General features: G+C 41.1%; 2 protein-coding genes across 4 annotated transcripts in view; both read right to left on the reverse strand.

Moving 5' to 3' along the window:
* Positions 1–1,657: 1,657 nt before the first annotated feature.
* On the reverse strand, positions 1,658–8,541 carry haus6 (HAUS augmin-like complex, subunit 6). 2 transcript variants are annotated; one of them, XM_008435870.1, is made up of 16 exons: positions 8,134–8,541; positions 7,639–7,734; positions 7,484–7,562; positions 7,159–7,291; positions 6,915–7,059; positions 6,481–6,543; positions 6,347–6,404; positions 5,765–5,938; positions 4,963–5,159; positions 4,688–4,817; positions 4,488–4,590; positions 4,338–4,395; positions 3,715–3,838; positions 3,546–3,638; positions 3,343–3,469; positions 1,658–2,482 (listed from the first exon to the last, which is right to left on the reverse strand). In XM_008435870.1, the coding sequence occupies exons 1-16, from the start codon at positions 8,238–8,240 to the stop codon at positions 1,890–1,892; spliced, it is 2,280 nt and encodes a 759-aa protein (XP_008434092.1). In that variant the 5' UTR covers positions 8,241–8,541; the 3' UTR covers positions 1,658–1,889. The 2 variants fall into 2 exon arrangements, with proteins under 2 accessions (XP_008434092.1, XP_008434091.1); XM_008435869.1 differs by having other exon boundaries at positions 4,338–4,398.
* Positions 8,542–9,513: 972 nt separating this feature from the next.
* plaa (phospholipase A2-activating protein) overlaps positions 9,514–15,921 on the reverse strand; it is an 8,252-nt gene continuing 1,844 nt past the window's right edge. For both annotated transcript variants that reach the window (XM_008435871.2, XM_017310264.1), the window contains exons 3-14: positions 15,804–15,904; positions 15,325–15,445; positions 14,360–14,527; positions 13,518–13,653; positions 13,238–13,407; positions 13,002–13,153; positions 12,704–12,923; positions 11,675–11,740; positions 11,517–11,588; positions 10,843–10,947; positions 10,323–10,493; positions 9,514–10,206 (exon numbers count right to left, since the gene is read on the reverse strand). In XM_008435871.2, the coding sequence (XP_008434093.1) occupies positions 9,638–10,206; positions 10,323–10,493; positions 10,843–10,947; positions 11,517–11,588; positions 11,675–11,740; positions 12,704–12,923; positions 13,002–13,153; positions 13,238–13,407; positions 13,518–13,653; positions 14,360–14,527; positions 15,325–15,445; positions 15,804–15,904 (2,051 nt within the window). In that variant the 3' untranslated portion in view covers positions 9,514–9,637. The remainder of the gene's footprint in view (positions 10,207–10,322; positions 10,494–10,842; positions 10,948–11,516; positions 11,589–11,674; positions 11,741–12,703; positions 12,924–13,001; positions 13,154–13,237; positions 13,408–13,517; positions 13,654–14,359; positions 14,528–15,324; positions 15,446–15,803; positions 15,905–15,921) is intronic.

The raw sequence follows: 15,921 nt of genomic DNA on the forward strand, positions 1-15,921 counted from the left end.
AAAGTAGCACAGTCCTACAAATTCAATTCAGTTATTCATAAATATTTTATTGATCCCAAAGGGAAATTAAACAAATCAATGAATAATGTTGTGTTGCTTTGAATAAAAAAAAAATTTTTTTAAGTATTGAATAAGTTACCTAGGATTATATAATGTGTTAGTAATTCATGATATAATTAAATTTCACAATCCAGTTAGAAATTTCATTTATAATACGCTTAAAATAAAGCGTAATTTATAAGTTCTTCTGTATAAGACGACAACATTCTAGCTGTATAGTTGTAGGCTTACCTCGGCCGTAGAAGTATTTTGGAGCCAAGATCTTGACTCGTGGTTCAGATTCGTGACCACTTTGGGAAGGTCTGCACTGTAAGAACGCCAAACCTTTTCTCTGAGGAAAAAGGGAATTTGCTTCAGTTTTCAGGAACAAGTTAACCACCAAGTTTCAATCCCACAATTCACTGGAAGCTGCTGAAACACTGGCGAGTGTTCAGAGCGAAACAAGCGTGGTGGCCAAGAACAGAAACCGCTGCTCCAAAAATGTAACTCCCTGTAGAGAAAAGTCTTATAGTCAGACAAAGACTAAGACTGGGATTTTCTGGAGAAATAAGTGAGGCTTTGAAACGTTACAACACTGAACTGCCAAGAAAGGTGGTGCACCTGTCATGCTGTGGGACTGTTTAGGTTGTTAGTAAAAGGAAAAAGCTCGTCACGATGAAACCTGAAAGGGTCATTTATATTAGCTGTTGCATAACCACTTCAACCAAGGAAAGAAATGATTAAATAATAATTTTAAAAAAAGAAACTGAAGGACTCGTGCCGCCTGTGATGAGTTTTGACTTCTGCTTATCTGCTTCTCATCTTTTGCTCCAAATTTAAATGATCAATTCTGAATAATTTCATTGCTGTCTAGGTGCTGAACACATTTCCGCTGCAGTTTTATGTTTTACATATTGTAATTTGTCTTTTAATGCATTTTTTGTTGTTCTTTAACACCCACTTGCATATTCCTTGGATCGGAATATGCCGTTTTTGTTAACTGTAGTATTTTGTGCTGTCTTTACTGTACGCCATGCTAATTTCGTTTCATGATTTTTATACTTTTGTGTGAACATGTTGATTGTCGCTCCTGTACACGAACTTCCCAATGTGGGACAAGGATATATTTCCAAATCTGTAGCGTTTTAAAGAATTATTCTACTCGTTTAAACAGCCAGTCTAAAAACTGTAAAAAAAAATAAAATAAAATAAAATCAGTTTTATCTGTCGCATGTGGTAAACATGGAACGCTTTTAATTTACACAGTAGCAGTAACTTTCGCTTAAAGTTAAAATCCAAGGCGAGACGAATGTGTAATATGCACTTCCTGTTTTCTCTCGGGTTTTTGCGCCACCTTGACTTTTTAATACGCCACCTTGTTTCTGCAGCTTCTCACGCCCCCCATCTTCCAAAGGGGGGAACTACAAGAGGAACAAGTGTCACGGCCTCTTCAAGTTGCCTTTGATTTAAACTTTAATTTAAGAGGGTTGGTATGAACATATCCAGGCCTTCACCGATTTGCTCTCAGGTGTTTCAGCCTCCCACCTAAAGTGAACAATAAGTTCAATAATTTTTTTTTTTTTTTTGCAAAGCTTCAGTGAAATTAGCTCAACACAAGTTTTAAATTTGCAAAGTTTATTTTATTCACATTTTCCTCCACATTGAGCTACAGGTTAGAAACTAACCAATGTTTATTGAACCAGTTCATGGATTATTAACTCAGCCCAAATTAGAGCCGAGCCAGAGTGCAACAGACATTTAATTATTACATTTATATACATTTCATATTACAAATTAGAATTAAGAGTCCAAACTTTAAAATGGAACAAGGAGGTTTCTCTTAAGTGCGGCTAACATTTCATGTCATCTATCGGGGAGAAGGTGATCAGAGTCGGCAGGCTGTATTCTTGTTTCGCTGGCGGTGAATCTGGCGAGTCCAGAGAAAACACCTTGTTGCGTTTCCCATCTGATGCTGCAGGTTCAACCAACCAGCCGTCCTCCGCACGAGACGTCTTGTAATCCGGCGAGGTCTGCTTTAGCTTCGTCTTCGAGGCGGGGACGAGCGCCTCTTCGTCTTCCTCGCTCGTCAGAGCCACAGCTTCGTCCTCGAGGTCCAGGCTGTCGCAGCTCGGGATTTCGGGCAGGGTTTCGTGGTCGAGGCTGAACTGAATGGCGCTGCTGCCGGTGCCGCTCGGGCTGTCGTGGGCCTCGGCGTTCAAGGTGTCCCAGAGGGGAGGAGACTTTGGGAAGACGAGCCGTTTGCAGAAAGAGGAGCTGCCGTGATCTGCGGGCGTCTGGGCGGAAGCGTCGGGGACGGCGTCCCGCAGCCGGCCGACAGGACTGAGTCGGTCCGTTATGCTGTCCTGCAGCTCGGCCGACCAGGACGCTTTTTTAGCTTCGTCCTCTTCTACGGCTTTTCTCCAGGAGCTTTTCACATTCATTACTTCAAAAAGAAAGAAGTACAAAGAAAAATATTTGAGTTCAAAACATGTTATGAAGGCAGTTTGCCATATTACAAGATTTCACGACAGTGAATGAACCATAGGAGGTGGCAGCATCATGCTGTGCCTTCCTTCAGCAGGGACAAAGTTAAGACAATCTGACCGCCAAAGACCTGAGGCAGAGGTTCAGCTGACAGCGGCGCAAACTATGGAATAGTTTGTTTAAAAGCACATTCATATGTTAGAATGGCCTAGTCCAAGGGTCAGAAAACTTTTAGGTTTAAAGAGCCACTTTTTGCCTCAAAACCTACAAAATCAAACCCACCTAGAAGTGCAAAAAAATAAAAAATAAATTCTAAATATGTAGAATTTTTTTCTACATATTTAGAAAAAAAATGAATGCATAAAAATTAATACGAATTAAACTAAAGTGACTGAATTTTCAGGTTTTAGAAAAATTACACAATTCTAAGAAAATGATGCGAGCCTTTGATAGGTCAGCATAGTACGAAGCCAGTTACTTTTAAAAATCTGTTGAAATTAAAAGTAGATTTTGCATCGGTACAAACGGAAAAACTCTGGACGGAAGAAAAAAAAAAAAAGAATTTCCTGTTGGATCCCAAATCAAAAATCCATTCTCCTATTTTGTAAAAAGTGAAGGGGTCCCCTGTGGTTCTGTAACCACAGGTTGCAGGCCCCTGGTCTAGTCAAAGTCCAGACCTAAAACTAAATTGAAGACCTTTAAAGTATCAATTTCCCTACTTTATATTTGGTTTGTCACACAAATCCCAGGCGAATACATCAAACTCTTTAACGTTTCATATTGCAACCAGAGATCAGGAGTGGAGACGTTTTAACTCACTCAAGCTCTCCGGTGTGCGCGGCAGCTGCTTCCTAGCAGCGAAGGGATCCCTCTGAAGGGTGCTGAGGAGACCCTCCAAGCCCCTCGCTCCAGCCTCAGGACTGGTCGTAGTTACAGCGTCTGCAAACTAATGAGAAACAATTGTACAGCATTGCTGAAAATGATCATGTAATCATATTCTGACAGCAGCCATCTGTACGCACCTGATCAGCCAGGTTTTCATGCTCCAAGTCTAAAATCTCAGTTTTTGTCTTCAGTGGCGCCACCTTCTGATGGGTCGTCTTGCAAATGTTGGCCTGGCGTGAATGATGAAAGATGTAATGAAAACACAGAGAAAAGCCAAGAAAATTGGGTTTTTAAAGCAGCACTAACCCGAGGCGGCAGCGGTGACGGGACAGCTGAAGGCTTTTGCGGCGGTGATGGCGGAGTGTCAAAAAGCCAATCCAGAGACACGTTTGCCCTCGATACTTGACGGATGACATGACTTTCAGAGGAACTAAGAAAGGTATAATTTTTAAATATGCTGTGCTCAAGAATTCCCCCAATTTTTATAAATCATGCATTCCAGGTCAGGTAAAGTTAACCTGGTGCAACGAGGCAGCTGGAGAGCAATCATCTGGGGTGCATTGATCAAGTGTCAACATTTTTGATCGTCTTCAAAACATAATGTTTAAGGCTCTAGTTTAAGGGCGTGAACAATTCTGGAAGCAGCGCATGTTCGTTTTGTTTAATCGGTTTTTAGTTGAGCCGGATATTCTGTACCACATTTAAAAAAAAACTAGTCTTCAATGTTTAAAAAGAATAATTAGGACTGATTTAAAAAAAAAAAAAAACATGTCAGAGTGTCTGCTCCGTATCTGTCCGTGGCGATTTCTCTCAATTCGCCGCGGTCATCAGAAAGCAGGGATGCTCTGGGGAGGGCTAGTGACGGACAGGCCACCACTCGGGTCTGTCCAGGTATCCGCCTCCCATCGGCGGCCGCTCGGCCGGCTTACCTTCTGATGTCAAGACGTCTTTTCACATCTTCCGTCGACTCGATCTCTGCAGGCTCATCTTCTGAAATCAAGCAATTAAAAATAAATACATTTAAAAAAAAAAAAAACAACAACAACACTGATTTGGAGAAGTATTCCAACTTTTCTCACCAAGAAATTTTGCAGGAAACTGAGAAAAGACGCTATGGCTGAAAGAAGCCTCAGGAGCCGGTTCAAAAGACAACGGAGCCATCGGTGAGAGGAAACCGAGAGCCTAAAAGAAAACATAAATAAAGATCCTGCTGCAGGGTGATGTGGAACTGGATAAAAATGATAAATTAATCCTGTCAGAGTCTGGAGGGTCAACTCACAGGATCTTCATTCAGGAAAGACACGAGAGGTTTTTCCTTCAGAGTTTGCATCCACCTCTGGTCCCATTCTGCCTGAAGCGCCGTGATGGCACTCCTGACTTCTGGAATTTCCTCTTTGGAAAGTTTCTGCCTGAAGAAATGACACAGAAGAATGCCCGACTTTTAGATACAGAAGGGAAAAAAAGAAAAGGAACAAAAACTTCTGTGACTTTTATAGAGCACATTAAAAACAGAAGCTGACTTAAGTGCTTCCCAACTGAGTCAACAGTGCTGACCTGATGAGGTGCAGGTCCTGCAGCACCCGGGACATCTGGTGGAAATGTTCCTGAAGGCGGCGTACAGCGTGCGGGGGCTCTGCAGCAGGACAAACCCGACTCCGCTCCTCCTTCAGGAGCTGCAGCGCGTGATTCAACAGCTCCATCACACACAGGAGGTTCAGTTGGCCCGCCTCATACACACTGCCTGAAGTTAACTGGGAGGGAGAGATGAGATTTTTTTTGTTTTTGTTTAGATTATTGCATTTTTACACATTAGAAGAACAGAACCCCAGTAGAACAGAGGATGAAACAAATCCAACACTGGAATACTGAAACTATAAGCACGCAAGTTTATCAATTTCCATCAAGTTTAATTTTCTGTTGAAGATTTTTGGAAAATCTGCATTTCTTCAGTAGTTCAGTGTTGCCAGCCCAACCAGAGCCGCCATCTTGTATTTAGTTGGAGTCGACCTGCAGCAATTCAGGTAGACTCCCAGAAGGGATGAATAAAATAAAAATTCTGGAAACTAAGTACTGCCATCTGTAATTTTTCATAAGAAATATAGAAAAAGAAAAAAAATTGTAAAATGGTGGCATGCTCTGGGTCATTTTCCCTTTACAAGAACCATTAAATGGTTCCTCCTGTAACAAAATCTCCCAGCAACCCAGCCAGTTTCCTCCTAATGTAATGATCATTGCATCAAAAAAATTTAGATATTCATCCCAGAGTGAATTTGCAAACTTCTGAACCGTCTTGAACGGCTGCATCATGATGCTAACGCTAACAAACACAAATCCACCCGTTTACTCCGATTCTCACCTGATGTGGGAGACGCTCGATTCTGTCCAGCAGACAACGAGGAAGCTTGAGGACTCGGTTTGTCCCATCCAGGATGTGCTGATCCACGTCCCCTCTCAAAACGCTTTCCACCGCCGCTTGCTGCTCCTTGATAGCAGAGAGCATTCCTTCGATGGCTGACCACAAAGAACGAACCTTACAGGGGGAGAAAAAAATAATAATAAAAGGGGGCGACTGGAGCTTTGGTTCAACTTTATTTATTTTTAATGCAACTTTTCACAAAGTCAAACGCAACACAAGTTTTATAAAGTATTTAAAATAAATGTACAAAGAATCACTGAAATTCTCAACAAATGTAATCATGCAATCATTCACAGATGAGGAAACACCAGAATGACATAAAAATGCTAAAAATATACTTCAAACATAACAGGTGATAAATTTAAGCTATCATAAAAGTAGAAACAATGAGATATATAAATAAAAAATAAAAAATAAAAAAAATATCACTGCATCCCTTCACACCTGGCAACATTAGCTCCGATTTAGAAAGGCAGAATCTGCACTAACATGCTTCATGCTTGTGTAAAAAACATCCCCTACCTTTTTAATCTTCTCGGAGAAGGAATCCGCATCCCAGGGAGCTTCAGAAACGTGACGCCTGAGAGGAAGAAAACCCTCGTTAATGTGACGCAGAACAACTGGCAGAAACTTCCAAGGAAACAAATTCAACCTACTTTAGAAGCTGATCGTACTTGGAACCATCCACTTTGAGGTCTCTCATGGACTTAACCAGGGCCCTGAAATTTAAAACAGAAATAGAAGATATGCATAAAAACAACACAGTCAATAATATCCTGCATAGATAGTGCAAGTCAAAGCTTTAAATCCAAATAAAACAGTTTAAAGACAACAAAGGAAGACGTTTTCCAATGCCTGCTGACGCTGAATGGAAACGGCTGCTGTTAAAACAAAAGAGTGTGTGGGTGGAGTTTGTCGATTGAAAACAGCTCCAGCTGCTACACAGTGACCTCCACCTGATTAAATTATGTTGAACGGGTGATGAAAGAAACAAAGTAAAACTAAACAAATTTAAAGAAAAAAAAAAAACCAAAAACACAAAAATGAGAAAAACAACGAAACCTCTCTGATGCGAGGTTGAACGACTTACTGAGCTCGTCTTTGGTAGTCATGGAGAAAACGATCCTGATCCACTGCGGCTTTCAGAAACCTGCTGCGCACCAGATTCAGCCTTTCCACTGCTATATGTGGGGTGGACGCAGGCATGGCTGCGGCCTCAGGAGCCCAACTCTTATCTGACAACAACGAGACAGGAAGTTGCAGTTCTATTGGAAGGAAAACCATAAGCTGCAGAGAGCGGGTTAATTGATGGCAGAGTTCTCCACAAGCCCTACCTGTGACAAACGTCTTCATGTCCTGCTGCATCACATGGGTGGCCAAATAAAGCATCAAGCTGACGAACTTGGGACCACCAGGGGACAGAAACAATGACATCACCACTTTAGATCCAGCGTTGGCCATTTCATCCTGGAGTAAATCACACAGGGCAAAGCATGTGAACACTTCATTTTTAGGAAGTAAGGCTGAACTAAAATTAAATGAAACTTCAAAAAAAAAAAAGTTTTAAGTAGAATTCATTGTAAGTTGCTTTTCCTCCTTTTTTTTAAATGTTTGAACATTAGCATTAATATATAATACTATCTAAACTACAGATTTTACCATGATTTCCCGCAGCCAGGTACAAGTAACCTTCCGGAACTCGGCATCCGCTTTGTGATTCACAACAGGCCAGCAGTGCCTAAAACAAAGTACATCCTTTATATTACAGAATCTTTATTGCGCATCAATAACTGATCACATATTCTACCTTTTACCTGTACGATTCATGAAAGCGAGCAGGGTTGAGTTTCTCCAACAGGAAACGGATGACCAGGTAGAAGGCTTCTTTGTTCGGTTTGTTGAACATGTTCCTGCTCGACCAGAAACATTAAAGACGACAGTTAGCATCCATTTCAGGACGTAAAGAGTTGTTTCTGTTTTGGAAGAAACTATTTATTTCAGTGACTAGTTTGAAATCGAAGGTAGTTTCATGAGTTAAACTCGAAGTTGCATCAAAATAAGAGTGACAAATTTGTGAAAACATAAAACAAATATGATCAGCGTTTCAAACAGGGCTCCACCGAAGGTTGTCAACATACAAACAAAAAAAAAAAAAAACGTTTGTATGTTGAGTTTTCAGAAATCAAAGTGTATTTCAAACCATAAAATATGTTTTAAAGAATCTTTAAGCAATGTGCTAAGCTTTAACCCAAGTAAAACCAACGACTTTAAGCGTCCTGGTTCTCGTCAACTAAAAATACTAAACTTACGGTCCAAGGTTGAGATGTTTGATGTTGACTGGCTGAAATCCCAAACCGAGGAGAGCAAACCACAGATACTGTCCGTTTTTCTTCTGCATTGGGTTCGGGTTGGCCATGACTCAGAGCTGGAGCAGTCTGCTTTGTCTTCTTTAAGCACCCACAAGCCACTGCTAGCTACCGTGTCAGCTAACTATAACTTCAACGTTTACTCTCAACTAAAAGTGAGATAAAAAAAACAACCAAACATTTAATTCACTCGAAATTACAATAAAACCTAGGACACTAACTATTTTTGCCCCCGTGTCACTCACAACCCCTGAAAACAACGTCTAGAAGGCCATTTGTTTCAATCTTTCTCGTATAGATGCAGGAACAGGACAGCAGCACGAACACAAACCGCCAATTTTTTTTCAATCATTACCCGGATGTTGTTTGAAAGTACATCCGGTGGTGGAAGAGCTTCTAAAATAAAGCATCTAGTTTTTTTCCCACCCCCGCCTTAGTACGTATAATTTTTTTTATTAATTGTATATTTCATTCACGTTTTCTAAATGGAAAAGTGAAAAAAATTAAAATTTTGAAAATAATAATTAGGTACTGAAAACAATTAGCGTTTTTTTTTCTTTCAAAAACAAGTGTGTAATTTTGACGCTAATTCAGAATTCTGAGTTAAAGTCTGAATTTTGAGATAAAAGTTCAGAATTATATGAGTCAGAATTCTTTTTCTGTTTTTCAATGCCTGTAAAATAAAAGCATCCATTTTTCTTGGGAAAAAAACTTGATTTATAGTTCGCTGGGATAATTTCACCAATAACTTTGTGTACAACTCAAACCTTTATTCTGAATATAATAATTCGGTATTGAAAACAATTTTTTTTTTTTTTTACAAAAGCACCAGTGTAATTCTGACACTAAATCTTATAGGTTCTGTACCTCTCCAGACACCCATCGTGCTCTGATTCACCAACACACAGAGCAACTTCAAACATTTTCTCTATACTTCCGCTTTCAAAGAAAATATCACATCTTTTTTGCATTCCTCAGACAATCTCTCTACTCCACATGATTCTATAAAACAATCTCTTTTTTTAAAAAAAAGGGGAACACTTCTCAGTCCCAGACATTTAACCATCCCCCACCCCACACACAGTGGCGTACTGTACTATGAAAGAAGACGGTGACAAAGGGCAGAAATTTCAACATTCAGGTGACTCAGAGGACTTTGGCTCCAATATGAATCTGTATTTTCCTTGCACTTCCTGCATGTGTGGTCAAAGTTAAAGTGTAGCAGGATAATTTGTAAACTTGAACTTTATAAGGTATATCATTATATTTCTTATATAAATAAAAACAGGTGGCAGGCTGTAGGAATAAAACACAGACTAAATGTATAAAGAAAGTTTGCTCTTTTTTATTGCAGGCCATACAAGTGTAGTAATTCCATCTCAATCAGACTGTATAAGGAGAACAGAGAATCAGAAAGAAGCGCTCCTCTTATCTCTAATTCTTCTCATCATTGCAGTTCTTTTAAAACCAGCTGGCAACACTCGCCCAGTTTCGACGGCTCCGACACTGTGGAGTACTTGGAAATCTGAGAGCCGACGCCCAGGGAGCGCGCCAAGTCCTGGGCCGTCTGGTCCGAGGCCACCGTGGTTCCCAAGGCAACCAGCAGCCTAAATATAGCCTCCTTGTCCTGTACCGTCTCCAGGGCCCTGCTGGCCACGGACAGACACTGAGCCTTGGCGTCCAGGTCGGGCTGAATGTGAAAGCAGCCCGCGTAGTTCAGCACCAAAGTTGCCAGGGCGATGTGGATGTTCTTGTTGAAGACGGCGGCCAGGTCGGCGGCGCGCGACAGCACGGCTTCGCGCTGCGACACCAGTAGAGCTCGGCCGTGTCTGCCGCTGAAGCTGTTGCACAGGGTGCGCAGCGCCAGCAGCTGGTTGGCGGGGCGACCCTCGGGCATCATCAGGCTCAGCAGGTGGTTGCACAGCTGGACGCCTTCTGCCTCGCCACAGAGGCTCTCGTTAACCTGCGGGTGGCGCACCGCCAGCCTCAAGATGTCCAAGACAGGGAACACAATATCTACAATAAAAAAAAAAAAAGGAAAAACAAAGTAGAATAGAGTGTTTTTCTTTTGTTTTGTTGTGATTGAAAATAAATCAATTCCTACAAACTAGAAAAATAAAAAGACTTTTTACCTTCAGGCCAATGCGAGACCTTCCAGAGGAGGCTGATCTGCTGAATGGTAGGAGGAGTTTCAGGTGAGTTGGCCCCACACACCACCAGCAGCAGCTGCTCCAGGCTTTCCATGGTGTCGTCAGAGAGCTTGTGCTCCCGAGGGGCCCCTTCATTCAGCTCCTTAAGCTTGGCTTTGGAAACAGGCAAAACAACAACCATTAGGAAGGGAAATCATTTCTCCTATGAAACAAAATGTGACTTTTTACGACTGAAGATTTAGTCAATTTTCAACTTGAAACTCATCTCTCTGCCTTTGTAAGATTACAGATTAAACGTTAAATAAGTTAAAAACTGAGTAGTGCGTGCAATATTTCACCTGGACAAAAACATAAGGAACATTAACTTGCGAGTTAAAAAAAAGAGTTTAAATCTCTGAAATACCAACGTTAGCAATAATGTCAGCTGTGATTTAGGTTTTGACTCGACGAATGGCAACGAGAACGGCGACAAAATGTTCACGTCTGCATTCAGGCAACTCACCGACAATCTGAGGGGCATTGGCTTGCTCAAAGGTCACGAAGTCAGTTTTAGGGAAGTAGATGTTAGTTGAGGTCTGTCCTCCTGCTGAGGAGTACGCGCCTTTTCCTGCAGAGCAGAGAGTCGGGTCCAGTAAGTGCAAAATCCGACTCTGTAACCAGTTTTCTGATTTATCCTACGTTGTGCCAAAGCTGAATTAAATTCAGATTACTGAGGCTATCAAACAGTTTGTGCAACATGGTTTTTCGTGGGTCTGCAAGCTTTTCCAACAAGATAACAGATCCAACAAACAAATGACAAATCTTTTTTTTTTTATTTTCTCAGCGAAATGTTTGGAGTAAATTCAACAACCTTTTCACTAAAACCACTGGATAAAATCCATTTCTGAAGAAAACAAATGTCCTGCAGAAGTCTGCAAGATTGCATTTACTTCACAATTCAATCTCAGTATGAATCTGAGTGACACATCAGACAGGTCAGAGGGGAAGATGTGAAGAAAACTAAAGCAGGCTTTGGTTTATTCATATGCCAAAGAACTAAAATGAAGGAAAACCTCAAAGATTTTCTGGATATAAAGTAAACAGTTTACATCTAGTGCGTGCTTATGACCTGCTTAGCTCCCTTGTTTCTGATATTGTTTCTCATATTCCAGACGGTCGATCCAGAGAGTAACTCACCAGTAAACGGATCTGCCACACCTGAAGGAGCGCTGGCGTTGGAACTTGACCCTGGGATGTAGCGCCCAGCGCCTGTGAGCAGAACAACCAAGGCAGTGGAACCATATTCACTAGTAACGCTCATAATGTGAAAAAAGCCCAGCAGGGAACAGTCTGACCTGTGAAAGGATCTGCGCCGAAGCCGGAGTCGTCATTAGATGAGCCAGGAACGTATCGAGATCCTCCTGCCACAAAAATACACAAACGGTTTAAAAGGTAAGATCTCAGCCATGAAGGTGAACATGTACAGTACAATGGGCCTCATGTGAAAAACCGGAATAGATTCTGGTGTGTAATTTCCAAAAATGAAAAGTTTTATGTCGGATTTATGAAACTATGCGCAGCCTACTTTTTTGACCACGTCAGTCAAAATGACAGACCGTGGAAAAGTCTAGAACGACATCTGCTTAGAGCAGGGATGTCCAAACTTTTTGTCAAGTGTGCCAAAATCGTTGTGTCAAAAGTTCTTGTAGGGGAAAAAAATAAATAAATTAAAATCAGGCCAATAAAGTTGTTTCATTTGTTTGTTTTTATCCAAAACTTTTCTTTCGAAACGCTTGCTATATTTAGCCACGTTTAATAAATTAACCAAAAGCCAATTTGGGTGTAGCAAAGTCTCTGGATAGACGTGGCTGTACGTGTTATTTAAGCTTAGACATAAAAAGCCAAACACTTTGTGTTGTACTTAACATTTTCCATTATATATCTTTAATAATTTTTCCCCGATCACAAATAAAGTTTCCATTTGCACCAGCCACCTGGGCTAGACAAGTTAAATTTGTATCATTCTTGAGCTGCAGTTTGGGGGCCACACTTTAGGAACCCCGATTTATAGGAAAGGCAAAGATATACATTCTCCAGAGAAAACACACAGATTGTTGTCCCCTTTATAAAAGTCTGATCCGCAATGGTTTTGTCTTCGTTTTATAATAATTGTAAAGCTGTTTTTTGATGTTACCTGTGCTTCTAATGTAAGAAATGCACCATTTAAGGTAGGAAAAACAAGAAAAACAACGTGGCTCTTATTTCTTACTATTTTATAGTTACTGATGATGAAACTGAATTGACTAACAAGTCTGAAATCAGACGTAAAACTCACTCAATTTGGGAAACAGAAGCTGAGTTCCAGTTCCGACCAACTGCCTCACCTGTGAACGGATCGCCACCACCGATCTGAGCAGGACCCACCACGTGCCCTTTAGTGTTCTCGATGATGAAATTAGCAACTTGGTCGAGGAACATGGGGCTGAGGTCGTTTCTCTGCAGGAAGTTGTGCGCCACCAGCCAGGGGTCGTCGGTCACGTTGTAAGGCAGCTTCATGGACGGCCCTTCCTCGTTCACGTCGATGGTGAAGACGTAGTCGTACTCCTGAGGCCAGAAGGCGACTCGTCAGTCAAAGCTCTGGCAGCGGCGTTCTCCTCGGCGGCACTCGGCTTGTCGTCTTACCTTCCCTTCGTACATGACGCTCTTAGAGGTCTGCTGGTTGGAGCCGCCGACCACGTCCCCGATTTTCACCCAGCGGCCGTCGCTGACGCTCCACTGGTACGCCTCCACCTTCTGTCCGTCTTTGATCAAACGCGTCTGCCCGTCGCGATTCCCTGGAATAGATTTAACATTAATCTAACATGGGTAAAAAAAAAAAAAAATGCACCAATACCATCTGATAAAAAATATATTCCTACCGGGCTCGTTTAGGTGTTCTCTTCCAGGAAGGTCTTCCAGTTTGATGTCTCCGAGATCCCCCGTCTTCGGGTCTATGGTGGCTTTGGAGAGCTCATCCTCAAAGGCCTGGAGGTCTTCGGCGCTCGCCATGCGGTCCTCGGCTTCCGTAAAAATGCGAATAATGCCATCGCTGTGGGCAAAGAGAAAGCATTTCAGAAAATAAAACAGAAGAGCAAGTATTAAAAAAAAAAAAAACAACCCAAACATTCAGAGTGGATTGGATAACACCATCAACATTACCTGGCACCAACAGCAATGTCGCCGTTGGACAGAACACAGCAGCACCAGACTGACTGGGCCGGGAAGCGGATGGTCTGGCAGCACTCCCCTTGCCTCCATATCCTTAACGATCTGTCCTCTCCTGTGCTTATAAAATCTGAGACGAAACCACATCAGCATTAGATTTACTGTCAGATTGAAGACGTATTTTCATAGTAAGTGCTCCTGGCTTTGTTTTCTCTGCTTCACTTCTCTGGGCAGAGCAATGGACAACGCATTTAATGTAAATAACTTGGTCTGTTTTCTTTGAGTTCTCCTCCTGCCCTATAGAAAGTATTCCTCGTCCAGAATTACTGCATTTTGTTCTGTGTGTTCACATCGCAAGATTTAAAGTGTTCGATTTGATAAATAAAATCATAGGTGTAACAGGTTTGTGTGAAGCCACACGGCAGATACTGCACTCTGCACACTGACAAATTTCACTCACAAAACATTCAGATGTCAAATGGGAAATCTCACACAAGAGATTTTTTTTAACACACCACACATACCAGAAACATCTCATAAAATTATCTCTAGAGTCATTATGACAATCGGAGCATTCCTAAGATAGTCAGAAATTAGAATCGGGTGAAAAATCGAAATAATCATCTTGCTGTGTGAACCAGAACACCCCCCCACCCCCCATAGACGATCGCTCGTCTGTCTGGAGCTTGATGGGGATAAATGAAGCAATCGCCTAGTATTCCATAGCTTTTTACCATTCAATTTATTCCAAACAATCTCAAATTGAGATGATAATTCAGGGCCAGTTTGCACGTGAACGGATCCAAATCTCTGAAACATGGATATAGTGAACAAACCTTGACTATCGGGGAAGACGGCAAGGCTGTAGATGTAGTTGGTGTGACTGTAGTAGACCTGTATGCATTCGCCCGTCACCTGCCACCTTCGGATACTTGTGTCATTGCTGCAGGATAAGAACTCTGTGTTGCTGATGACTGCAAGTCCCCTTACACAATCCTCATGTCCTAAAGTGAAACAGATAAGCTTTGATAAGCATTACACTCCCACCATGCGCAGCCAACCGAACTGTTCATTTTTCATCAACTTCACGATTACGTACCACTTTGCGTTGCTGTATTACATGATTAAAATATAATACACAAAATTCAACAAAAATGAATAAGCAATGTGAATACTTATTCATGCAACTATATCTTAAAGTTGTGGTGCTCTTCATTGATGTGGTTCCTTGTATCACTTTTAAGCATATTTTTAAACAAATTGATTTACAAAAAACTGCAGTTCAAATTGTTTGGTGATAACCCGTAATAGAAAAGTTGCTTTGTGAAAACCTTAATTTTAAAAAATGATTTATCAACTACATTCCCAAATTCTACCTTTGTTATCTTACATTAGCATTATTTGGTTCAGCTGGAACAGTTTGGAAAGTTTGTGTTACAAACTCTTTGTGTTCTTAACTTTTAACTCACTATTAAAAAAAACAACAACAATGAATTCAGTAGCAATGCCAAATGTGTATCCTCACGAACGAAGGAAAAATGAAAATTAATCTAAGGTAGGAATTTCCTTAGATTAAGGAAATTCCTATTTTACAGCCAAAATGAAACATTTTGGCTGTAAATGTTTCATTTACAGCCAAAAATGTGAAACATTAAAAAGCAGCGGCACTAATTACATATAAAATGTATTTATTAATACAACTTTATGCTCAGCTATGCTTCTGAGGTGAAATAAAAAGAAAAAACACACAATGCACCTTTCTAGTAAAAGAAAGATGAAGGTGGCTCGATAAAAGACTCGCCTGTAAACGTTCGCTCACATCGGCCAGCCTTCCAGAGCTTGACGGTCTTATCTGCTGATCCTGAAAGCATGAGGCCTTGATCAGGTAGGATGGTGACTGCCCACACAGCCGCAGTGTGTCCCTGTAGAGAGAGAGAGAGAGAGAGAGAGATGAGCTTTCACTTCCAAAGCAAACCTTCAGCTGGCTGTTTTCGGGTCATCTAATATAACAATACAAAAAATATTGAACAGCTTCATCAGATAAAACTGACCTGCCACTCAAGGATAATTAGGACTTAGTCAGAGATAGGAGAGTCAGAGATAGGAGAGTTTTAAATATTCAAACCAAAAGGAAATTAAAAATAACGTGTTTGCTTGAAGGATATCTAAATCAACTTTAATTAACTGAGTTTTTCCAGAATATTTTCAATGAATGACTGGGTTTTCAGTGCTTCAATTAAAAACAAAACCTGAAAAAAAAAAAAAAAAAACTTTGCATACCTGCAAAGTCATCATGCACTTCTCGTTGAGCCAGACTTTGGCTGTCGTGTCCCAAGAGCCACTCAAAAGCGTTCCAAATTTCCCAGAGGACAAAGTGCAAACTGAAAAAAGAAAAAAA

This window comes from Poecilia reticulata, linkage group LG18 (genome assembly GCF_000633615.1).
Source record: "Poecilia reticulata strain Guanapo linkage group LG18, Guppy_female_1.0+MT, whole genome shotgun sequence".
NCBI lineage: Eukaryota > Metazoa > Chordata > Actinopteri > Cyprinodontiformes > Poeciliidae > Poecilia > Poecilia reticulata.

Excerpts from the sequence above, each read along its gene's own strand:
- haus6 (XM_008435869.1), bottom strand. The coding sequence starts at position 8,240 with ATGGCCAACCCGAACCCAATGCAGAAGAAAAACGGACAGTATCTGTGG. Across the intron at positions 5,939-6,346 it reads TCTCCGAGAAGATTAAAAAG|GTTCGTTCTTTGTGGTCAGC; the intron begins GTAGGGGATGTT and ends TCCCCCTGTAAG. Across the intron at positions 3,639-3,714 it reads CGTCACCGCTGCCGCCTCGG|GCCAACATTTGCAAGACGAC; the intron begins GTTAGTGCTGCT and ends CATTCACGCCAG.